This window comes from Sorex araneus, chromosome 5 (assembly GCF_027595985.1).
Source record: "Sorex araneus isolate mSorAra2 chromosome 5, mSorAra2.pri, whole genome shotgun sequence".
Taxonomy (NCBI): domain Eukaryota; kingdom Metazoa; phylum Chordata; class Mammalia; order Eulipotyphla; family Soricidae; genus Sorex; species Sorex araneus.
Window position 1 is genome coordinate 201,519,073 of NC_073306.1, and position 24,350 is coordinate 201,543,422.

Here is a 24,350-nt window from a genome sequence, read left to right on the forward strand (position 1 = left end):
GCTCTCCCGAAAAGAGCGTTGAGCAGTCTTCCGTGAGTCCAGACCCCACCGCAAACCCCACCAAGAACAGAAAAGCAAGTCCAGTACCTAGAGATCACCGGGCTGGGAAGAAAGTGGCAGAAAATGCATCGGGCCAGGGTCCGGTGCCCAAGAGGAGCGAGGAGTCCGAGAGTGACTTCGAGTCCGACCCCCCTTCGCCCAAGAGCAGCGAGGAGGAGGAGCAGGAGGACGAAGAGGTCCTGCAGGGAGAACAGGGAGACTTCAACGACGACGACACCGAGCCGGAGAACCTGGGCCACCGGCCCCTCCTCATGGACTCCGAGGAGGAGGAGGAGGAGGAGAAGCAGAGTTCCGACTCCGACTACGAACAGGCCAAAGCCGAGTACGGGGCGCGGAGCCCCGGGTACGGCGGGCCGCCCCCCGCCCTGCTCTCCCCGACGCCCCCCGACGCCGGCCGCGTGCCCGGGCCGGAGTGCGACGTCTTCGGCGCGGTCCCCTTCGTGGCGGTGCGCGCGCAGCCCCCGGGGGAGCCCGAGCAGACCCTCCCCGCGGGGGGCGCGGAGCAGGACGAGTTCGACGTCTTCAGCAAGGCCCCGTTCAGCAGGAAGGTGCCGGCGGCGGCCGACGGGCCGGACGCCGCCCCGCGCCCCGCCGGCGCCCCGGGCGCGGTGGACGTGTTCGGCTCGACGCCGTTCCGGCCCACGCCCGCGCCCACGCCCGCGCCCGCGCGCGAGGACCTGTTCGGGCTGGTGCCCTTCGAGGAGATCGCGGGCGGCCCGCCGCAGAGGGCCAGGCCCCGCGGCCTGCAGAAGCTGTCCTCGCGCCAGCGGCGCGCCAAGCAGGACGCGGCCAAGGGCAACGGGAAGCGGCACCACGGCACGCCGACGGGCGCCAAGAAGGCGGCCAAGCCCACCTTCCGCACCCCCGAGCGCGCGCGCCGGCACAAGAAGGTGGGCCGCCGCGACTCGCAGAGCAGCAGCGAGTTCCTGACCATCTCCGACTCCAAGGAGAACATCAGCGGCGCGCTGCCGCCCGACGAGGGCCTGCTGGACCCCTTCGGGGCCAAGCCCTTCCCCGCGCCGGACCTGCCGTGGCACCCGCCGCACGCGGGCCTGGGCGACCTCCGCGCCGACCACGCCCCGGGCCTGCCCGGCCGGCCGCGGCCCAACGCGCTGCTCGGGCCCTTCCACGGCGGCGGCGGCGGCGGCGCCGACGCGCTGAAGACGGACGATTTCGGGGCGGTGCCCTTCACGGAACTCGTGGTGCAGAGCATCGCCGCCCACCAGCCCGCGCCGGCCCCGGCAGTGGAACTGGACCCCTTTGGTGCTGCTCCGTTTCCTTCCAAACAGTAGCTACTCCCGAGGGCCCTCTTGGCGTTTTGAACCTCCTGTTCCAAAAACAAAAACAAAAAAAAAACAACAAATATATGTATATGGTCAGTTTTATGAATCCGAAGGCGTTCATAACAGGGCGATCAGAATAGGGGATTTCAAAAAATAAACCAAATAGCAATCTTCCTACGGAATAGTGACTCGATGCCTCCGCCAAGCAGGAGAACAGCGAGCCGAGCCCCGCCCACCCAGAGCTTCAGCAGCTGAAACAGACACCCCGGGGAAAAGGGGCACTTTTCCCCGCGGTGCCACTATTTCGCGGGGATTAGCTATAGGTAACAGTGACACTTGCATGTGTGTGATTCCAGGTCCATTCCAGAATCCAGCAACTGAAAATTAAGCGTACTTTGTACATAACACAGGTTACCTTTGTGAATATTTTAAATTTCTCCTAATTTCACACGTGAAAGAGAAAAAAAATCTAGTTCTTGTAAAGAATTAAGCTATTATCTAGACAGTGCAGAGATTTTAGTCCTTTAATCTCTACAAAGCCAAGCCAGAAGTAACTGACTATTGTGCCTAAAACTCTTGCTTCATTTGAAAACAAGTGCCATTAAATAGCGAAAAACCTACTATCTAGAACAGAAACTGAAGGGAAGTAATCTTTCTAGAACATAAATAACATAAACTGTCTAGAACAGAAACTGAAGGGAAATAACCTGACCTTTGAGAAAGAAATGATATATTTCATAAACACTATATGAGTGGCTACTGCCCAGAAAATTATGCTCCTAAGAAAAGCAAATTTACTGGAAAAACTGGGAGTTGAGGACAAGGATTATATAGAGATTTCATGTAGCTGATAGCCTGAGTTTTTAAGATGTTTACAATGTAAAATCATGTTGCATTTAATAATGTACTTTATTAAATTACCACCTTCACCAAATACCCCTGAAGCTGTGAGCAGCACTTCTGCGGGTATGACTGAAGGTGGAGTAGTTCTAATGAAGTACACGGAACAGTGAAACCCACAACGCCTTACAGGCAGGACCTGGACAGCCTGCTGCACGCAAGTACCTCTGCACTGATAACCAAGATCTGAAAATGCTCCAAGGTCTTAGATGAGGAGGGACAAGCTGGTGTGCCACCCAGCACTGCTAGCTGACTACGTCATTAGTACAAAGAACCCAGCTACCAAATTGCCTTTTTCTTTTTAACACCGTAAATCTCAAATGGCCTTTTCTTAACACCACACACCGTGATTAAGATCTTCTAGGAATTGTTTAGTAAGATGAGAATTTCGTATATGAACTAATGTGAATCGAGTTTGTGTTTCCTGTGTCAGCAACTTCTTTGAGTTACCATAAACTGTCCTTCCCGCTACACAGATTTCTCCAACTCTTACAGCTTTTTCCAACAGGGATGGAAGCTTTTTTATCAACCGGAGTGCTGACTCTGATTGCTCTATTTTAAAATAACTCCTTGAACAACTATTTTATAAATGACCTTATTAAAACATAAAATATTAATCATGCCTGTTTTCAGTTTCAAACTTGGAGGGAGGCAAAATATATGTAAACCAGATACTCATGAGTCAGACAGAAAAGTCTGTGCAGCTACTGAGGCAAATCTCACATTGCGTCACTGCTTTACAGTTATACTTTTAGATCCCAGATAGACCGACTACTTTTCCCTGTGCCAAAGGCAAATACTTTGTTTGCACCTTTTTTTTCTTCTCAGGTTGATTAATACTGCTAATGCAAAATGTTAGTAGTTTTTTTAAAAAAATATTACAGTGTAGATTTGAGTGATACTTTATTCTAAAAGTGGAGTTGATGATTGCACGTAATAAATTCATGAACTACTACATAAGTTTGTATTAAACAAGATTTTTTTTTTAATGAAATGTTAGTTGACTTGCACACAATGTGCTTTTTTTGACTATTCTAGTCCTTGGCCTTGGCCTCTGCTAGTCTTCATGTATTCCATAATTTAGAGGGGCAGTGAAGAATGAGTATGATCTCCTTGGGTAAGCAAGTAATGCTTAGAGCGCATCTGACCTAAGGCCTTCACCCTTGCTTTTCAGTACACTGAATGTAGTTTTAAAAGACTATGACACTTTGGCTTATGATGGAAAAATAAGGAAACAATTGAAATTGCCTAAAATATTTATACTCATGTTTATTGTATGTCACAGCCCAGTGATGTTCCTCTTTTGCAATTGTAGCGTAAGACAGGGTTCAGGAGGAGATTCGTTGAGACTGAAATAGGGAGACCCTGTTGTGTGAAGTAGAGGCATTTTCCTGCGGAGCACAGAAAGAGGGGTGCTTGCCACTTCCGGTCATCTCTTGCCACTACTCTTAGGCACAGGTGACTCACAGATCTGCTGCCGAGATCATTCCCTGACAGGAATTCAGAGGAACACTCCCAAGAAATGTGAAAGAGCTTACCACATTCTTGGCACACAACACTCAGTAAAAGTTTGCCTCTTTTGGAAGGGATGGCCCAGTTCTTGTTTAGGAAGTAATCAGGTGACACCGTACATCTTCAGCATGTAAAGTCACTATAACTCTAAACCTGTTATACTTGAACATCACTAAGGGAAGTAAAATACTATGAAGCTAGCAAAACATGTAAGGCCAAAGTTACTTTCATGCTAACAGCTTTAATAGTGCTTACTGATCTCGAATAATCTTTTGAAATGTGGAGTATGTGCTTAATTGTTTTAATACCATTTCAGCAAAATATTAAAAAAGATGAGCTTTTAAGGCATTAAAGATTGTATCTGCTAAGACACAAAAGTTACTTGGTACATTAAGAAAAGGTTGTTGGCTGGATGAAAATGTAACTGACTTGAATTCATTCAGAACCTTTCAGCCAGGAAGGTGTGTCCTTGCCCACCGCTCTGCCCCCTTCTCTGTGATTCTGGGTCTAGCTGTGGCGTTGTCTGGAACTGTAGTAGGCACACTTTCGATCTGACCCTGTTACTGTTTCGCCGCGACTGCTGTCCGCATCTTGCTGGTGGCCAATGCTAAGGAGGAACCCACGCTTCTCCCCCGATGTTCACCAGGCAGAGTGACTTATTAGTTAGTTCAGCACCTCTGCTTGGGTTTCGGTACTTCCATTGAGCACTGTTAAAAGGTACATGTGTATTAGGAACACTAGTTCTGAGGAGTTTGGGTACCTCTGTTTTAATATTTGTAGAATGTGCCAGTGAACTTTTTGTAACCGTTTTAGTAAAATTACTCATTTTAGGTTCAATATCAAGCTGACAGATCTACTGTGAGAATGAGATGACATACCTACTGTGAGAATAACAGATGATTGTTTATGTGGAGACTTTTATGTGAGTGGTGTTTATTAAGAAAAATATATGTACACATACATGCACCTGTTACATCTCTACTGCGGAGCTAATGTGAATTTTAAAATTTTAAATAGAATTGCAACCACAATCACTTCTAAAAGAACATTCACTTCTAGTGAGGTTTATAGAGCCAGTAAAAGAATAAGACAGATGAAAATGCAAAGGGTCGTCAGTTGGATTTTTTAATTTTAAAAATTTATAGTGCTACTTTGGAAAGAGAATTGTTTTTATTACTATGCTTTTTGAGATTGAAAAGTTGTGTAGTAGTATGGAGCATAGTAATTGCTACTTTTTAATTGCTGACAAACAGCTTTAAGTGCACTTTCTTTGATTACACTTCCATTTTTGTTAAACTTGAATTTTCTGAAGCCTCTTCTGTACCACTAAGCAAGTAAACCTGATTTACATCTTAAATATATTTCTATTTGTTACAAAACATACTTTCTAAAATAACTTAAATCCTTAAATGTAGGCTAGAAAACTGTTATGTGATAGAATCAGTCGCTTTTTTTCCCCCTTCCTGTATCTAATTGAGCACTAACAGATTTTACTACTTTATTGCCTTTATATTACTTATTCTTATTGATTGAATTCTCATTTACTTTGTTTTTGAAATTTAAAGTTATTTTCTTACTGTATTTATCATACCGTTTTAATAATCTGCTTTCTTTAAATGCAATAAATTGCAAATGGATTGCATATTCTTGATAATCAGTGACTTTCGTGTTTCATTATTTGTCATAAAGTTTTGGGTATAAAGTTCTCTTCAGTTCTTTCACTCACTCAATTTTAAGTACTGAACAATGGCATCAATCAGGGGCATAGGAACATGGATTAGTTCTCTTGAGTTTAAAAATAAATTGTAGTTTGTTCAGTCAAGAAAATTTCTGATACAATGAAGGTTAAGGTGGAAATATAGGATTCTAAGCTGATTTGGCTTAGCTCTTTTGTGTGAGTGTGTATGTGTATGTGTGTGTGTTCTTGGACCGAAGCCAATAGTGTTGGTTTGTGTGTGTGTGTACACACCTCACAGTGTAGATCTCTTCTCCGGGTCCTGGGTGGTGGGGGTGGGTGGGATGGGGTGTGTGCGCGTGAGCGAGCGCTCGCGTGCGCACGCGCATGTATGTGTGTGTGTGTGTGTGTGTGTGTGTGTGTGTGTGTGTGTGTGTGTGTGTGTTTGGACTGCAGCCAGTAGTGTGGATCTTCTCCCTGAGGACAGAGCATGTGTGTGGTGTGGAAGGGGGACAACACACACATGCTGTGTCCCAGGTCATCATACCTTCCAACCTTGGAGCCATCTCCCTGGCCCTGTATAATTTTGTTTTTAAAATTCCTTAAAATACTGGTTATATACCTGGCAGAAATATTGATTAAAGCTTAATTATGTCAGAAAAGCATCTTTAGCTTGTTAGAGAAAACTTATTTAGTGAACTGAAGAATTAAGCATTGCATATTACATCGTATTCTACAAACTCTCTAGAGTCATCAGATAGGTAGCTTGTGGAGTGCTTGATCTTGTTATGAGTGCATTTTAAGTTAAAAGGAAAATATGTGATTTTTCAAAGTGTTTTATACTTATATACATATATTTTTTCTTTTGGGGCTACACCCAGCGATGCACAGGGGTTACTCCTGGCTCTTGGCAGTGCTCAGGGGACCATGTGGGATGCTGGGAATCGAACTCGGGTCGGCCGTGTGCAAGGCAAATGCCCTACCCGCTGTGCTATTGCTCCAGCCCCCATTTTTTTCAATAAGATCACTATATTTAAAATTACATGGAAAAATGAGGCATTTTTATCTTTTGTTTAACAGTATAAAGGAACAAAATACCACAAATGATTAGAGAAGTTACAGTAACAACTATATAGAAAGTTTCATTGTTCAAATTTGGTTATGGTCAATATGGACGACTCTCAAAAAATTAGATATTGAATTCCCATTTGACCCAGCAATACCACTGCTGGGAATATATCCCAGAGAGGCAAAAAAGTACAATCGAAACAACATCTGCACATGTATGTTCATCGCAGCACTGTTTACAATAGCCAGAATCTGGAAAAAACCCGAATGCCCCAGAACGGATGACTGGTTGAGGAAACTTTGGTACATCTATACAATGGAATACTATGCAGCTGTTAGAAAAAAGGAGGTCAAGAATTTTGTAGTCAAGTGGATGGGCATGAAAAGTTTCATGCTGAGTGAAATGAGTCAGAAAGAGAGAGACAGACATAGAAAGATTGCACTCATCTATGGTATATAGAATAACAGAGTGGGAGACTAACACCCAAGAACTGTAGAAATAAGTACCAGGAGGTTGACTCCATGGCTTCGAGGCTGGCCTCACGTTCCGGGGAAAGGTCAACTCAGAGAAGCGATCACCAACTACATTGTAGTCGAAGGCCATGTGGGGGAAGGGAGTTGCGGGCTGAATGAGGGCTAGAGACTGAGCACAGCGGCCACTCAACACCTTTATTGCAAACCACAACAGCTAATTAGAGAGAGAGAACAGAAGGGAATGCCCTGCCACAGTGGCAGGGTGGGGTGGGGGGGAGATGGGATTGGGGAGGGTGGGAGGGACACTGGGTTTACGGGTGGTGGAGAATGGGCACTGGTGAAGGGATGGGTTCCCGAACTTTGTATGAGGGAAGTATAAGCACAAAAGTGTATAAATCTAACTGTACCCTCACGGTGATTCTCTAATTAAAAATAAATAAATTTAAAAAAAAAATTTGGTTATGGTCAACTTTAAAAAGCTTGTTTATAGTAGTGTTCACACCAGTCACATTTTTTAAATTTTTGGCTAAGATATGCTGCGATCTGAGTTACATAAAACATCTATTCCTATTTTTTAAAGTTAACCTAGCTCTAGCATGAGATCTGAGATCTCATTAATGTTTTCTGAGGGCATGAGTTTTTATTTTACACATTTAGAATTTTGTATCGCTTCAGATCATTGGCACTACCAAAATTCCATGGATGTTTTCATTCTAAACTCAGAGAGTAGTAGGAACAGCACCTTGGTGGCTATTTATTCCTATCCTAACGATGGTTTTACTTTTCATACGAGATCCTTGCCACTGTTACACCTCTGCCTTCTGAAAACGTTTTCTCAAAGGTAGCTTCGGCTTGAATAGCTACTTCATTACCCAACTTCAGAAGCATGGAGGAGTTTTAGGGGACACTGGTACTAAATACTAACTCCTTTTAATATAGTTGCTAAAGTAAAGCATGTATGTATAAGCAGTTCTGATCCTCCCTCAGAACTGACTTGATTTTCCACTTTCTAATTTTGTCAGGGGTGGATTTGGATTTCTACCATATAACAGGAATGGAGCTGAGTCTCCTGAGCTCAGCAGAAATCCTGCAGTGTGGGCTCTGTCCCCAGCCACCAAATCTGGGGCAAAGGATATCTCTTAAGTAGGTACCTGCCAAATGAAGAGTGGTACAGCTTTATTCCATTCCGTCACAATCTTCAAATCGGTTACTTTGTCCAGCTGGGAGGATGTAAGATGTGACAGATAGTCCCTGAATCTTCATTCCTGATTCTAAAATACGATTTTGAAATTATGTATTGTAAAGAATGACAAGCAGCACATAATATATTTAGTAAACCCAATTTATTTACACAATACATATTTTTTCCATGCATCTTACAGATTTGCACTCAGTGTAATAGCAAAAACAAAAACAAAAACAAAACAAAACAAAAACCGCAATCATTTTACTATTTGAAAAGGACATTGTATTTGTCGCTTGAATGAATTAACTACAGCCTAAGTCACGAAGGTCGATTCGAAACATCTAGGGATGATTTTAAAATATTGCACAGTCTATAGGTAAAGAGTCTGTAGTTTACACATGGGCTAAGCTAAAACTAGTCTTTTAGTGGGATAGTAGTGTACTTTTAGTCTTTACTGAATCTACAGAAACAAAAATAACTTAAATATATATCAAGGCTCAAGATTTGTAGGCAACAATTATAAAATAGTTTTTCATATTGACAACATTAAAATGTTGCCAGAACCGATGTGCACACCTGGGAGTGTTAATAGCTGGCAGACAGCAGTTCATGTTCATCCATCCCCTAGTGCAGAGATCAAGACGAAAGGCAAGCTTTCTTACAATACTCAACATTGCACCCAATTATAAAATGTCAAAATGTTTACATGATATAATTCTCCCCTAGAGCCAGAACTGCATGCCTTTTGTCAAACACATAATTGTTTCATTTAGATGGCAATACTGATTCATTTAATGGAAAAAGCAAAAAGTATTTTTCAAAACTCAAAATAAAATAAGCCTTAAGTTTTATTTTCGTATTTCATTTAAAAAAATGGAGCCAGGCCTAAATTAACTGGACTTTTCCATTTTAAAAATTAATTGTAACTACTCAGTAATAATTTTGTTTGGCCAAAATACCTATTATTAGAGCAGTATTATGTAAGTCAGTAAGATATTTTAGGGAAAAAAGAACCCATTATTATTATTACACCAGAATCTCATGTCACTTAAAATGTGGCATATCATGGTCTGATGAAGTAAAAATGGCGTTTTCAAAGTACTATCCATTAAAAGTAGTGTAGTATATTCTTGCTGAGATGCTAACATGTGGAATTTAAAAACTACAATGAAAAGAAAAAGCCAATTTTGTTTGCTGTGGAGCTATGCCTGAGGTGGTCAGGGCTTTTTCCCGAGTCTGTGCGCAGTGTGCCAGGGTTCAGACTGTGGTCGGCTGTGAGCAGGGGAGGCTCCTCTTAGTCCCCTGAATTCTTGCTCCAAAAAGCCAATTTTTACAGATAAATAATCTGTGGCACATTAAAGTAACATTCTAAGTATCAGATGTACATATGTCACTTTGGAAATAGGCCTCATCACCATTGAACGCTTTTGACATTTTGTAATTCCAATGACCTTGCGATATATCAGTATTTAAAAGAGTTCAAGTCAACTGATTCAATAACCTGGTATTTTATATTTTAGTAAACATGCTTTTATGAGAGTCTTTAAAGGATTTAATTTATGCATATGAACAACCAAATAATGTTATGCATATGGCATAAGGTGGTGAGATCTATTTTTAAAGTGTGGACAACAGAAAGCAAATTTAATGTTTCAGACTCAACTATCAGTGAATACACTACTATAATTACCAACATGAGGCTAATGCATGCAGGAATAATGACTAATGTCACCAACGGGGGCATCTGATCGACTATTCTACGGCTTTAAAGTTCATTTCAGGGTCCAAACTTGACCGTCTGGGTTCTATGGTCTTGAAAGTAGCACCCATATAGGAAGAAACCCCTATCACCAGGAAATTTAGGGCTGCAAATCCAGAGGCAAAAACCTGTGACCGGAATATTGGAACCAAAACTGCAGCCCATGACCAAGAGTTTGATGATTATGTGGAATTAAATAGTAGATTTGAAATAATGCTGCCCGATCACACAGCCGAGTTTCTAAAGTGATTATCTGACGGAAAATGTCACTGTTAGTTGTCCCTCAATGCGTCTCAACCTTAGGGAGAAGAGGTTCCAAGATTTTGTTCTTAGTAACTTAAAAGAAAGAATATCCAGTGTATGCAGGGAGAAGACCTACAGGTAAGACAGTAAAGCAAACAGCCTAAGTGCAGGGGCCTCAACCAACAATGTCTTCAAAGGCTCATGACTGTTCAAAAATCACGCTCCTAAGTTATATGCAGCACAGGCTCCGGCAACTCTAGCCTTCATTAAGCACTTAAACTTGATAACTATTGTAAGTACCTTCTACTGATCATCTTCCATTAAAGCAATCACATAGGAAGACTCTATTTTATAATGGAAGCTGGTGTTAAGTAAAACAGATCCTTTGTCTATACTGCTTTCACATTCACTGTTGTTGTTCAGATGTTTCTTGTGAATGCCAACTAATTTTCACTTTCTGTATAAGCAGCAAATTAGTAGTTTCAAGGGCCCAAAACACATTTACTATTACAGATACCCAAGTACATTTTTCCATTTTTATAAAGCATTACACATGATACAACAATAGGAAAAAGGCTAAACTAAAGGATGAGACGTAGAAATAGTGGGGCACACAACTCCCCGTTATCTATTGCTTAACAACTGAATATACCAGGTGGCCATACCTGAATTCACAAATGTGAAATATAGTCAGGACAGGGCTTGCTATGTCTGTACTGCATGACATACACTGTTGACTGATGCCACCAGTATAACATGACTACTGCAAGGATATGCCATATTTGGTGGCTGGATCCGAGGTAGTTTAGTTGTCCTAGAAAATAGGAAAGAATACTCATTGAAATATTTGATTTTAAGAGAAAAGTTATTTTTAAAAGTCAAGGTATTATATTTCATTCTATAGTTGTTATGTTATTATCCAGAATAATTAGTATTAAAATGTTAAGGTTTTATCAGATACGTGGGTAAATTCTAGAAATAGTGCAAGTATGTTTTTCAGAATCTCGGTTAATTTAAGGAATTTGACTTTTCAGTTTGTCTCGTATAACTAGTGAAATGAGAAAGATCTGAGCAAAATGAGGCAGCTACAGTTGCAAATCATAAGTGATATTTTTGTTCTGTTTTATCTTGGGGCCAGAGCTGGCGATGCTCAGGGATTAGTCTGGCTCTTCATTCGGGAATCGCTCCTGGTGGGCGTGAGACACCACCTGGGATGCTGGGGACTGAGCCTGGGTCGGCTGCATGCAAGGCAAGCGTCCTGCCCGCTGTGCTATCTCTGCAGCTCCATCCTTTAGTTCATTCCTATCAATATATTTTCTCTGGACTGAAGACCAGGGAACTCTCCCCCCGCCCCCATAGAGTGACCAGTTAATCTTGGGGACATGAAGGACCCTTATAATTTTATTTTTTATCTTACTGAGTCAGAGTCCCAGGGTAGATGGTCAGCTTGGTCACCAGTTTATCCTCATACAACAGTACCTAACTCACGTTACGTGAATGAAAGGAAAGGCGCCTGAAAGCGCCCTCAAAGGCAAAGTTCCACATCGCACTGAGAACTGGCCATACACACAATAATAAAGAATACCGAAGAGTATCAGTTATTTGATACACCGAGGAATAGGCTCTAATCAGATACAGAAGAAAGTTTTGCAATGATAAGAAAAGCAACACTTGCTGCCGCTGCTGAGATGTGACCCCGGGAGCCGCACGCACGGGTGGCTCCTCCGCAGCTGCACGAGCGAGAATCCAGACCCAGCTGAACCAAATTCAACATGGGCAGCTTCTTGCAGAATGTCTCCAGCCTGAGAACCAAGCCGCGACCCCATGCCCGCCCAGGAGGGGAAAGGTATTTCTCTCTCTCGCCTGTCCCTTCCCGGGGATGAAGGGCATGGGGACCGCCATATTATGACGACCACAGATGGGGTTTACAAGCTTGCAATGATCCAATATCCGGAAGAAATCTCCCTGGACTTAGTTGTTAAAGTACAGAAATCCAAAACCGAGTGGCCGCTACCGCGGCCTCGCGACCTCATTTCCCTTCACAACAGGTCTGACTCTAGTGGGGTGCTCCTAACAATAATGGTGAGGATTGTGTTGAAATATTGAATGTAACCAAAGTAAATAGAAAGTAAAGTGAAATTTATCAGTTACAAGGGGAGGCGCGGGGAGGGGGGGGCGAGATGGGAGGCGTACTGTGGTGTTTTTTTTTTTTTCGGTGGTGGGATATGGGCACTGGTGAAGGGATGGTTGTTTCAGCATTGTATGGCTAAGACTTAAGCCTGAAAGCATTGTAATTTTCCACATGGTGATTCAATAAAATAAAATTTAAAAAAATAAAAAAGAAAGAAAAGCAACACTTACCTGGAAAGTACCGCTCTGGAACTTTGGAAATGTAGAACAGGAAAGCAAGAAGAGCGATCACGTACATCACAACAACACGGGGTGCAAAGTCCTGAAAAGCAAAACACAACTGTTTTCCCGCAGAGCCTCCTACTGCAGCCCGAGTCCCCGATGTATGATGAATCTCATTCACAGGCTAGTCGGACTCCAAGTGGTTGAGTAGGACTGATTTTGTGGATGGTGTGCAATCACTGAAGCCTTGCTCCATACTGCACGAAGCAGGCCTCAAGCACGAGGCACGCAGACAGAAGAAGAACGCTGAAAGAGCTACAGCTTCATCATCTCCCCAGTCCGCAGAAACGCATACACAGTGGTCCTAACTCTAGGGAGAAACCTAATTTACCAGGAAACATTTAACAGTTACTGTGCCTTCCTAAATTAAATATGCTCAGACTAATCAAAAATATACCCAGGTTTCACAAATATTGCAGAACAGAAATCCACTCACACCTGGGCATTGCACTTCCGGGACTCTTCACCTTTGCTCCCCTCCCCATCTTTTAAACAAAATGACTCTTTGGAGGAGGTCTCAGGAAGTCCTTCTCTGCCTCCCTAATGGGATGATCTGGAATCATCTAAGATCCCCACCTTTGAGAACTCCTATTTTCCTAAGCCATATTTCTATACTTTATAACTTCTGAACATGGGAAAGTTCCCCATTTTTTGGGTCTGAATCTCCAAAATCTATTAGCTAGATGGGTCTGTCAAAATAAGCTGAAAAAGGGATGTTCGACTCTCCCAAACATTTCAATCAGATATTGTCAACAACCAGTTACTCCTTGTTGGTTAGAACGGAAACTAGAGTGGCAGTTATTTATTCTCTTTCTTATTTTTATGAGAATAAAGCTATCAGAAAAATGGTGTTTTCACAAACGGTCAGGAGCACTTAAGTTTCTTATCAGTACTCATACCTTTCTCCAAATTTCTCAACCTCCAGAAACCCTGATTTCCAAGTTGGCAAATGAGATCGTGTTACTCAATTCACTGTATTGTGGAACTAACTTCCTTCCTTCCTTCCTTCCTTCCTTCCTTCCTTCCTTCCTTCCTTCCTTCCTTCCTTCCTTCCTTCCTTCCTTCCTTCCTTCCTTCCTTCCTCCCTCCCTCCCTCCCTCTTCTTTTTCTTTCTTTCTTTCTTTCTTTCTTTCTTTCTTTCTTTCTTTCTTTCTTTCTTTCTTTCTCTCTCTCTCTCTCTCTCTCTCTCTCTCTCTCTCTCTTTCTTTCTTTCTTTCTTTCTTTCTTTCTTTCTTTCTTTCTTTCTTTCTTTCTTTCTTTCTTTCTTTCTTTTTCCACCATGTTCTCATCATCATTGTACAAGTACATGTGAACCTACTCTAAGTCCTCACTTTTTCTAAAAAAAAAAAAAAAAGCAAGATTTTCATTCCCTTTAGAGGCCTTTAAAGCAAGTGCATGTCATTTCTGCAAGACTTTGAGTAGAGTGGGGCATGTTTACTAATTACCAATTCTGAAGCTGGTCTAGGAATATAGCGCAGCGGCAGCACACTTGCCTTGCCTGTGTGAGCCTCTTGCTCTGATTCCCGGCACCCCCAAATGAAAATCTCTGGTTTCCTTCTCGATGCATACTGGGAAAAGCCTCGTTTGGGTGGAGCGGGAAGGGGGGCTGGGCCAGAGCCAGCAGTGCTCGGGTCTCACTCCTGGTGCAGCACCCAGGGCTCAGCCCTGGAGGCTGAGAGCAAACCCAGGCCGGTCGTGTGCAAAGCTAGCGCCCTACCTGCTGTGCCATTGCTCCGGCCCCAGAAAAGCATTTTTAGACAAATCTCTGAGAATGTGAGTTTTCAATTTTTCCGGATCACTGAGTTCTCACCAAAATTCTCCCCTAGGTGCAACCGTTCTACCATTACCCCAAATGCAAAGAGCCCTGTGTTGGTTTACTGTACTTCCCTTCTGTGACTGGAATATGCTTTTAGCTACAATACAGTCACTAGTTTAAAATAATCTCCAACTCTGACAAAACTGACACTCTCTCTACCTCTGTATCTTAAAGATTCTCAAACAATACATCTGAAAAATCCTCTTTCCGCCCCTCCTACTCCTCAAACAAAAAAACCCAGCTGTTCCTTCCTGTGCATTCAGGTTTTCAATAGCCTTATCCGCCCCGGCTGACAGAGTTGAAAACTTTAGAGTCCCCACAGATAAGGATGTGGGCATTTGTACAGAAAGGAAGATGAGAATCAAGGACGTATGAACTCACCATTCCCCAAGCATCACATCCTGGAGCCACTGCACTGAAATGATGGACCACTTGGCCAAGACCCACTGCTGGGGCCCCTGGACCTCTGGGCACCATCCATGGGGCTCTCCCTGCCTGGCCCAACCCCCAAACAACAAAAGACCAACTCCCTAGACGTGAGCCTTTACAGCTAATCCTATTACAAAGTGTGCTTATCTGCAGAGACATGAAAATTATGACACGGAGACGCAGTTCTGAGTAAGTTTGTGTATGCCTAAAACTGGACTTGTCTAAACTACTAAAATGAATAAAACCTAAGGGACAAAAAAAAAAAAAAAAAAAAAGCAGGGGCCGGAGCGATAGCACAGCAGGTAGGGCGTTTGCCTTGCATACGGCCGACCCGGGTTTGATCCCCGGCATCCCATATGGTCTCCCAAGCATCGCCAAGAGTTATTCCTGAGTGCAAAGCCAGGAGGAACCCCTGAGCATCGCTGGGTGTGACCCAAATAGCAAAAAAAAAAAAAAAAAAAAGGAAGCCCTCACAGGGTGTGTGTGTGTGTGTGTGTGTGTGTGTGTGTGTGTGTGTGTGTGTGTGTGTGTGTGTGTGTGTATGGTAGTGCAAACTACCCTCCACCTACCTGAACAATAGGAGCACCAATTCCTCCATTGAGCCAGACCCAGTGAAGCGTGGGGATCAGTCCGTAGCCCGAGACAGAGCAGAAGATGATGGACCGGAGCCGCTGCCACTGCTGCGTGAGGTAATTGGGATGAATCTGCGCGAAGAACACTGCCAGGATCATGGCCAGCACGGTGATCAAGTACACTTGCCGCCAGTACTGCAACCAAGCCAACACATGCGCACGGTCAGTCCCGGGGCAGGACGGGAGGGACCCCACGCAGCCCGAACTCCATGTACCGGGCGCGCTCACTTCTCACCAAGACTGCCTTTCCTCTTCCAAAGAAAAGCCCCCGGAGTCCCTACACAAGGTTCGTCTCAGGACGACGAGCCCTGCTCCCCAGGGAGAGGGCGAGGACAAGATCACACTCAACCCTGGACAGTCGGACGGGAAAAGCCGCACAGAGCTGCACGGCCCGACCCTCTCCGGGGAACACACAAAGCGAGGGCAGGCCTGGGATCACATGCTCGGGCACTAAGGGGCAGCACTGTCAGTACTTTAACTGGGTTATGAGCAGAACCTGCAGACACACAGAAGGGCCTGCGATCGACGTTACAGAAGTCATGGAAAAAAACACTCCACAGAAGGAGACAACCTCCAAGCCGGATCCTGAGAAACACACGGGACTCTGCGAGAAGCGGGAAAGGACGAGCATGTGTGTGCCACAGGGCAGGTCACGAGAGGCAGGCTGAGAGCCAGGGCAGACCGACATCAGGGTAGGCAGACAGAACTGGTCCCCCTGGTCCTGAGGTGACGGTGCTCTTTTCAGAATGATGGAGCTCAGGGCCGGAGCAAGAGCACAGCAGGGAGGGCGTGTGCCTTGCACGCGGCCGGCCCAGGTTCAATCCCCGGCATCCCCTATGGTCCCGGGAGCACTGCCAGGAGTAATTCCTGAGTGCAGAGCCAGGAGTAACCCCTGAGCATCGCTGGATGTGACCCAAGAAGAAAAAAAGTGGAGCACAGTTTATTATTTTTGTAATAAACCCATTTCCTGCACATGGGTTTACTACAAAAATAACCCTGACGTCAGCCTAGCAAAGAAAAAGGTAAAGCTGGTAGAGGAGACACTAGAATAGATTCAAGGAGAGAGTGGGGGGTCTCAGGGAAGACGGCTGTGAGCAGAAGACTGAGGAGACACCCCTGACATCAACTCCAGTCTGGGCTGACGGACGTGGGAAAGGCAACGAGAGGATTTGCGCAGCCTCAAAGGAAACTCAGCGACTTCAACATGACACAGATCAGGTGTGGGGGAGAAACGGGACAACGTGAAAGGATATTCATTTAAAAAGGTAAGTCGAAAAGGTTGGCAGAATATTTGGCCTCTAAGTGAGAAGTTGGAAAGTTGGTCCTAGCGGCCTGTCAGTCCGCAGCATCGTCTCCAAGGCGTTTCGTAAAGATCTCAACGATCTCAATGGCTTCATGCAAACTATACAGGTTGGGAAAGGTGAGCAGATATGTGTATAGTTCAGTGCTAAGAATCAACTCAGAGCCAGGGCAACTGAAAAAAAAATACATATCTATCTATCTAGTTACATGCCTATGCTCCCATGTAATTAGGCCTAAACAGCAAATGGCTCTATATAAGCTTTAATAATGCTCCTACACACTGAAACCCAAAATCTTACGTTCCTCTTTGGGACTTTGTGTGTGTGTGTGTGTGTGTGTGTGTGTGTGTGTGTGTATGTGTTTCCCTTTTCTGCCATTCCATACAGGAGCAGGACACAAAGAAGTTGTCCCTCTTCACATCACAGCAATTTCACTCAATCCCACAATCACGGCCACAAAAATCTATTAGTAGGAGAAAACATGGCAGTGAAACGGGAACCTCTCTGTTACTTTCATACTTCAGTTACGTTCAGGGTTTTCTGTGTTAATGGAGAGACGAAGGTCCTGCTTCAGAACTGCTAGACTGCAAACCATAATGCCGTAAGCAGAGAGAGAGTAAGAGGAAAATTATCTGCCATCGAGGCAGGGGGAGGAGAGGGATAGGGGTGGGTGGGGGAGGGATACCGGGGAAACTGGTGGTGGGAAATGTACACTTGTGGAGGGATGGGTATTCGATCACTGTATGACTGAAACTTACACATGAAAGCTTTATAACTGTAGCTCATGGTGATTCAATTAAAAAGGAAGAAGAACTGCTAGAACATGGGGCCTGAGTGATAGTTCAGCACGTAGGACACTGGCCTTGCAAGTGGCTGACCTGGGTTTGATTCTTGGCATCCCATAGGGTCTTCCTGAGCACCACCAGGAGTAATTCTGGAGGACAGAGCAGAGCCAGGAGTAACCCCTGAGCACTGCCAGTTGTGGTCCCCAGACAAAAACAAACACAAACAAAACCAAAAGGAAAAAAAAAAAAAAGAATTGCCAAAACATCTGAGGTATCCTGTACAGCTGCCAAATCTTAATAACCAAAACTCGGGAGACAGCTTGGAGCCGAGCACCTGCCCCACTGAGAGGGCGGCACGGGGCCGGCTGCAGGCCGCATGAACAAGGGCAGGATTAATGAGATGTGGACCGCTCCCAAGAGAGGCGCAATCTTAGCCCTAAAAACAGAGGAAACGAACACGGAACAGTTTAAAAAAGAATGGTGGGAGAGCAGAAGGGAAGAGGCGCAGCTGGCTTGCACTGAGCTAAGAGTCAGTCTGGTTTGTGGCCGGGACACAGGCAAGAGGGCACGGGTTCTAATCCACAGCATTTCTCTGCTGAAGACCATAAAAACTGATGCCAGTGTGTCAAAGACTGCTTCGGTGACAGCAAATACTGACTTTTGATCAAAAGAGCAGAACCAGACACTAAAACACCAGATGCCGCCAAATCTAAGACAAAGGAAAAGAAAGCATTTTCTAATGGAAGAATATGATGAATGCACTCACATGCAACCCTTTTTGGAAAACAACCGAGGGAGGGAAGCAGGGAGAGGGAAGTGGCCACCAGCTTCATAATTTTCTCATGCTGAGTTTAACACATGTCTACAGATGTCTAGACACAAAAATTAAAATACGAAGTATGCCTCTGAGAATACACAGCTATACAAATTTAACAGAAATAATTTAATATTGGCACTAATGTTCAGAAAATAATTAGGTACAATGGGAAACTAGTAAAATGAGTACCGAACTGATAACAAATATGAGATCACTAGCCCCCTTAGAAAACGGGTCTATGCCTACACAAGAAAATCCAAGATTAGAAGGTAGAATGTAAAATGGGTCAAGTTACTTACATCACTGCGTCTTAAGTTACTTACATTATTACAATAAAATGCATAAAACACTCCGGAAACATAGCAACCCAGTATTCCAATAGAAATTCCCGCATAATCTAGTGCCAGCCATCTTCGACAGGTTTTTTCTGATCGATGGCAGGAAAAGAGATGATAGCCAACAGAGCAAAGCATACAGACCTAGGGAAACACAACAGCGCTTAGTAAAGTGCAACAGGAAAAATTAAACTCACACATGATGTTCAAGAAGTGATTAATAATCCGGCTTCCCGGCTAAGCAGAGCTGGGTTTGGATTCTTACGAGTTGGTAAGACATGTCATTTCTAAACCTGCCTCTTTCCTCAGGAGAAAATGGGGACAACAGTCATAAAGCAATTAAAAATGACAGGTATTTTATTAGTAGAAAAGTTTTTACTGGGTTCTCAATGGTTGGCAACAGTATTAATGCTAAACTCAGGCTTTAAGGCTTACATTGTGACACGCTGTCACCCCTCATGAAGTTTGAATATCCTTCACCTCTGTCCACAGGTCCCATCCCATCCACTTCTTCCCTCCTAACAAACATGGTCCAGGAGCAGCACAGTATCGAGAAAGCTGCACGGTATATATTTAAAAAGTCTATTGTGAGGGGGCTGGAGCAATACCACAGCGGGTAGGGCGTTTGCCTTGCACGCCGCCGACCCAGGTTCGATTCCCAGCATCCCATATGGTCCCCTGAGCATTGCCAGGAGTTAATTCCTGAGTGCATGAGCCAGGAGTAACCCTTGTGCAACGCCGGGTGTGACCCAAAAAGCAAAAAAAAAAAAAAAAAAAATCTATTGTGAGGCTGGAGCGACAGTACAGCAGGGAGGGTGACTGCTGTACTACCCCTTGCACACGGCCGACCTGGGTTCAATCCCTGCATCCATTATGGTCCCCTAAGCACCGCCAGAGTAATTCCTGAGTGCAGAGTCAGGAGTAAGCCCTGAGCATCGCTGGGTGTGACCCAAAAAGAAAAAAAAAATCTATTGTAGAGAGATTTACAATGAAGCTTATTTTGATTCATAAATGAATTTCCCCTGGGGGCCACGGAGTACCGGTGACATGGCCCCCTGCATTCGGCTGACCCCAGCTTGATTCCCAGCACGGCACATGGTCTCCTGAGCACCAAGCCAGGAGTAAGCCCTGCGCACAGTCTGGTGTGGCCCCAGACCAAAAAACAAAAGTATTTACCACAGAAGTACAATCGGTTATTTTGGGGATGGGGTCTGGGGAAAGGGGACTTGGACGACGCTTGGTGATGCTCAGGGGCTGGTCCCGGCTCCGTGTGCAGGAACTGTGCCAGGGAGCAAATGGCATGGGCCAACTGCAAGGCCAGTGTCCTGAGCACTATCTCTATGGTCCAATATCTGTTGTTAAAAAATGAAAAACAAAAGATGAACTGTATGATATAGAGATAAATTGGCCTCTTCCACTCCATCCCATCCCTAGAGGCCATAATGTATATCCTTTCTGGTATTTCCAAAAAATATATCCAACACCAGTGATACAGACCACACACACACACACACACACACACACACACACACACACACACACACACACACACACACACACACACACGACTTTAATATCTATTAGATTTCACTGTAGGATTTATTTTTAAGTTCTAAGTTAAACACGGCTTTGCTGTATTCAGGGAAAAAAAAAACCCAACTAATTATGACCTGTGCTGACTTTCGGTAAGTGCTAAGCTGAGAGCAGCCCCGGCAGACGTGATCATCGGCTCTGAGCGGGGTGGGGCTCTCCGGCGGGAACCCCCAGACCTTCTACCGCATTACGGCGGGGGCAGGTACTGAAGGACCAGCCGGTGCTGGGAGGAGCAGGCTGACGTCACTACTTCTCAGAGATACTGTTTCTGAAACAAGCGAGCAATGGGGATGGGCAAAGTCCAGTGGGACAAGTCAACACAGAACACAAAGAGAAAGCAGAGAAGGGGGGGTAGTGACGGGGGTCTGTGTCCTCCCTGCGTGCATGGTGGGAGGAACGCGGCTACCCAGGGTCTCGCCTGAGCAGAAGCGGGAGAGAGTGATCCGGCATCCACCAGGGACCTAAGTACAAAAAAGTACACACAGAGGGTGGGGGAATCCCTCCAGAAAAACAGCATCCTGAGAAATACAGCACTAAGGAATGTCAACTTACAAAGCTTATGCCCCCTTAGCTTTCACAGTTGTGATACTTCCTACATGCCTTCCCGTCGGTGTTCTGAGCCAGGTACGATGCAAGCGGAGACACTAAACTGAAGGACACAATAACAGGAGCAGCCGCTGGCAGCAAGGACAAGCACCCTCAACTAAGCCAGCGACAGGGGAGGTGGAGAAAATGGGACAAACAAGGAATACCAAGTGGATCAACCTGACAAATACTTTTGCAAGCCACCATTAAGGCAGAAAATTGTTTGTCTATTCTATAATATGGCCATTAATCAAATCCAGCTGCTGCCCAGAGCCTTAACCTCAAGAGTCGATGTTCTTCGCTGAAATCCCACTTTCCCATCCGTGGCTGCAAATCCCCGCTGGTCTGCAGCTTTGGCTACTGAGCTCCAAGTCAGTGTGTACTGGCCATATTTACCACGATTTAACCATTGGTTATTGTTTTCTCAGCGTATCCCTGAAATAAAACACAGCAGACCCAGAGACCTTCTGGACATTCTGTCTCAGTGACACGGTTTGAAAGAAGTTCACTGGTGCCATCAGTGACAAAAGCCAGAGGCAGAGATGACGCAGCCGGGACGTGGACAGACAGGCTCGGGGGATCTGTACAGAGCTACACGCCTCAAGGCCTTTTATTTATTTGCTTTTGGGGGCACACCCAGCAGTGCGCAGGGCTAGCTCCTGCCTCTGTGCGCAGGGCGAGGCAAGACGAGCACCCCACCTGCGGGACCATTGCTCTGGCCCTTCTAGGGGAACTTTTACCCAGTGTCCATTCCTCTGGGAAGTGGAATTTCAAATGACTTTTACTTTCTTCCACAAACTGCCTTGTTCGCTTGTATTTCTACAGACTATACCTTAGAGAAATAATAAGAGAATGAGAAAATGAACTTTGTGGTGAAAAGGGTAAGAGAGGAGATAAAAGCCCACAGCATCAAGAGGAAGTAAAACAGATTCTGCATAAATAGAGAACCCTTAAATTTTGTTTCGGTTTGGGGGCGACACCTGTCAGGGCTCAGGGCTCCTGGCTCTGTGCTCAGGGGAACGGTATGTGGTGCGAGGGGTGGAACCAAGGTTCATTGCCAGCCATGCCGATGGCCTACCCGCCGTACTATCTCTCCAGCCATTTTTGAAAAGAACACTACATACAACCCTTATTTTCAAAAGGGCCAACCCAACAGTGACTATGTCCTGTTTAAAAAGAATGTATCATTGCTAAGAGTTCCTTTAAAGGCTGGAGGGCCAGAATGATAGTACAATGGGTAGGGCGCTTGCCCTCATACGGTTCCCTTCAGCCCCGCCAGGGTTCTTCCTGAGTTCAGAGCCAGGAGCAAGGCCCTGAGAGCTTTACTCCTGAGGCTCCAAACCTGCTCCCCCAAGCCTGCTCCCCCCAAAAAAAGCTTAGTATCTAGAAAAAAAAAAAGGTTTCCATTTTTAAAGTTTCCTTCTGTTGAAAATCTCCCTCCATCAAAAGTACTAAGCCAAGACTGCAGGCTCCCGCCTGCTTTCCCGGTCCTAGAGAAGCTTTCTAGTTTTCCTTTCTCCACCTCCTAGGGCTCAATGCCAGATTAGCATCTGTGAGCTCCCCAAGTGCCGAGTGTCTCTTGCTTCTGGGCCTTTCCACAGACTAACCATCCTCCTTGAGTGCTCCTCTTGCCCTCCTCCCCGGTGATGTGCTCTGTGGGGCAGCGGGTCTTCGCAGTGCTGTGCTCCAGAGGGCGGGCACGCTTAGGGTCTGGACATGGATACCAGGGCACTGTAGCACTGTTGTCCCATTGTTCATCGATTTGCTTGAGCGGGCACCAGTAACGTCTCCATTGTGAGACTTGTTGTTACTGTTTTTGGTATATTAAATACGCCCCGGGTAGCTTGCCAGGCTCTGCCGTGCGGGTGGGATGCTCTTGGTAGCTTGCTGGGCTCTCCGAGAGGGATGGAGGAATCAAACCTGGGTCGGCTGTGTGCAAGGCAAACACCCTACCCGCTGTGCTATCGCTCCAGTCCGATACCAGGGCACTGAAAAATATTTGCTGGAGAGAGAACTGAGGAGCTAAATCTAGGATGAAGTTGTTCGCGGGGTCTTCTCTAAGAAAGACCTCTGGGAAAATGCAAACCGCCTAGAAAGTTCCAAGCATATGAAATGGGTAGAAAGTGAGAAAGAAAGAATGCTGTTTAAAGAAAAAAAAAGAAAGCAAGCTAAACACATTAAGATGTATGTGGGCTACTATGCTGCTCTGCTAACTCAAGGAAATTTGGAGATTTCCTATGAACAAATTTGTAGTAAGTATAAAAATAAAAATAACAAATGGAATTTTTAAATAGGAAGATTCGACTGGAGTACTAATAGGTGGGTTGGGTGTTTGTCCTGGATGTGGCCAACCCAGGTTTGATTCCCGGCACCCCTTCTGGTTCCTGGAACACGGCCAGCAGTCAGCCCTGGGCACTGCTGGGTGCGGCCCAAAAACCGTAAGAAAAATTTGCTCCAACTTCACATTAGGTAAAGTTGTATGTCCCAGGAAGATCACTACACTAGCAGAAAAGCGGGCAGATTTTACTGTCCTGCTAACCTGGGCAAGTTCCTGTCACACTCTGGTTGTGTCTTCATTGGCTATCAAATATCATAATTTTAGTTTTTCAATATAAAATTAATATAAAAATTAATAATAGCCCCTGCATTAATACTAGCTTTGGCTAGGTACAAAAGGGATAAAGACAGGTCTGAGTATAAAGAACAATAAGGTTTCTCAAATTGGGTAATATTCATCTAATAGTAAAGTTTAAACCAGTTTCTATGTGTTAATGATATTAAGAGCATCTCAGTCGATGATACGACACACCAAAAAATTAAATTTTAAGGAAATGAATTCATTTCCATTTAAACATCCACAGCTGGACTCCTGTGTCCCATATGGTCCCCTGACTGCCATCAGAAGTAATCCCTGAGTATAGAACTAGGAATAATCTCAGAGTATAGAACTAGGAGTAAGCCCTGAGTATAGAACCAGGAGTAAGCCCTGAGTATAGAACCAGGAGTAAGCCCTGAGCACAATCAGGGGTGTGGACTCCCCACCCCACAATAAACAAATTAAAAAAAAATTGATGTTTAGGCATCAATTTGGTACACAACTTAAGCCTGAGAAAAAGTATACTTGAAAAGATACCTAGGATCTGAGAGCTGCGATGTATCTGGGTGGTGCAGCATTCGCCCTGCATGTACGAGGCACTGGGTTCAAACCCCAGAGGCACAAAACATACAAACAAAAAATACTTACAAAATAATTTTCTAATTTATCATTAGAAGCAGAGTACAAGAATATACTAATAAGAATATCCCTCAAAGAAATGTGAAATATTATTCCAGAATTAGAATTAGAAAAAGAAGGGGGATATTCTAGTAAGATTTTTAGTCACTCAGCTTTAAATTTTGAACAAAACAAAGGCCTGATACTGATGATAGGTAAAGAAAGCAACACTGTGCAGCTGACTTCCAGACTTCATCTCTTAGACTACAAC

General features: G+C 44.7%; 2 protein-coding genes and 1 non-coding gene across 6 annotated transcripts in view; 1 reads left to right on the forward strand and 2 right to left on the reverse strand.

The window, feature by feature from the left end:
- BMP2K (BMP2 inducible kinase) overlaps positions 1-1,387 on the forward strand; it is a 92,914-nt gene extending 91,527 nt beyond the window's left edge. For both annotated transcript variants that reach the window (XM_055137373.1, XM_055137374.1), the window contains one exon: positions 1-1,387. In XM_055137373.1, coding sequence (XP_054993348.1) covers positions 1-1,352 — 1,352 coding nt within the window. In that variant the 3' untranslated portion in view covers positions 1,353-1,387.
- Positions 1,262-24,350, reverse strand: part of PAQR3 (progestin and adipoQ receptor family member 3) — a 27,869-nt gene continuing 4,780 nt past the window's right edge. Inside the window, exons 3-8 of one of the 3 annotated variants that reach the window (XR_008630120.1) lie at positions 18,676-18,831; positions 15,387-15,584; positions 12,522-12,612; positions 10,826-10,974; positions 8,124-8,243; positions 1,360-1,387 (exon numbers count right to left, since the gene is read on the reverse strand). Coding sequence is in view for 2 of the 3 variants with exons in the window: in XM_055137376.1 (XP_054993351.1) it covers positions 10,832-10,974; positions 12,522-12,612; positions 15,387-15,584; positions 18,676-18,831 (588 nt within the window). In the remaining variant the exon portion in view is untranslated. Of the gene's footprint in view, positions 1,388-8,123; positions 8,244-8,298; positions 10,975-12,521; positions 12,613-15,386; positions 15,585-18,675; positions 18,832-24,350 lie in introns of those variants that run through there. The other 2 variants (XM_055137376.1, XM_055137375.1) reach the window with 2 other exon arrangements.
- LOC129405405 (small nucleolar RNA SNORA29) lies at positions 17,111-17,250 on the reverse strand. Its single transcript, XR_008630557.1, has one exon. It is a non-coding gene; the product is annotated as a small nucleolar RNA SNORA29 (small nucleolar RNA).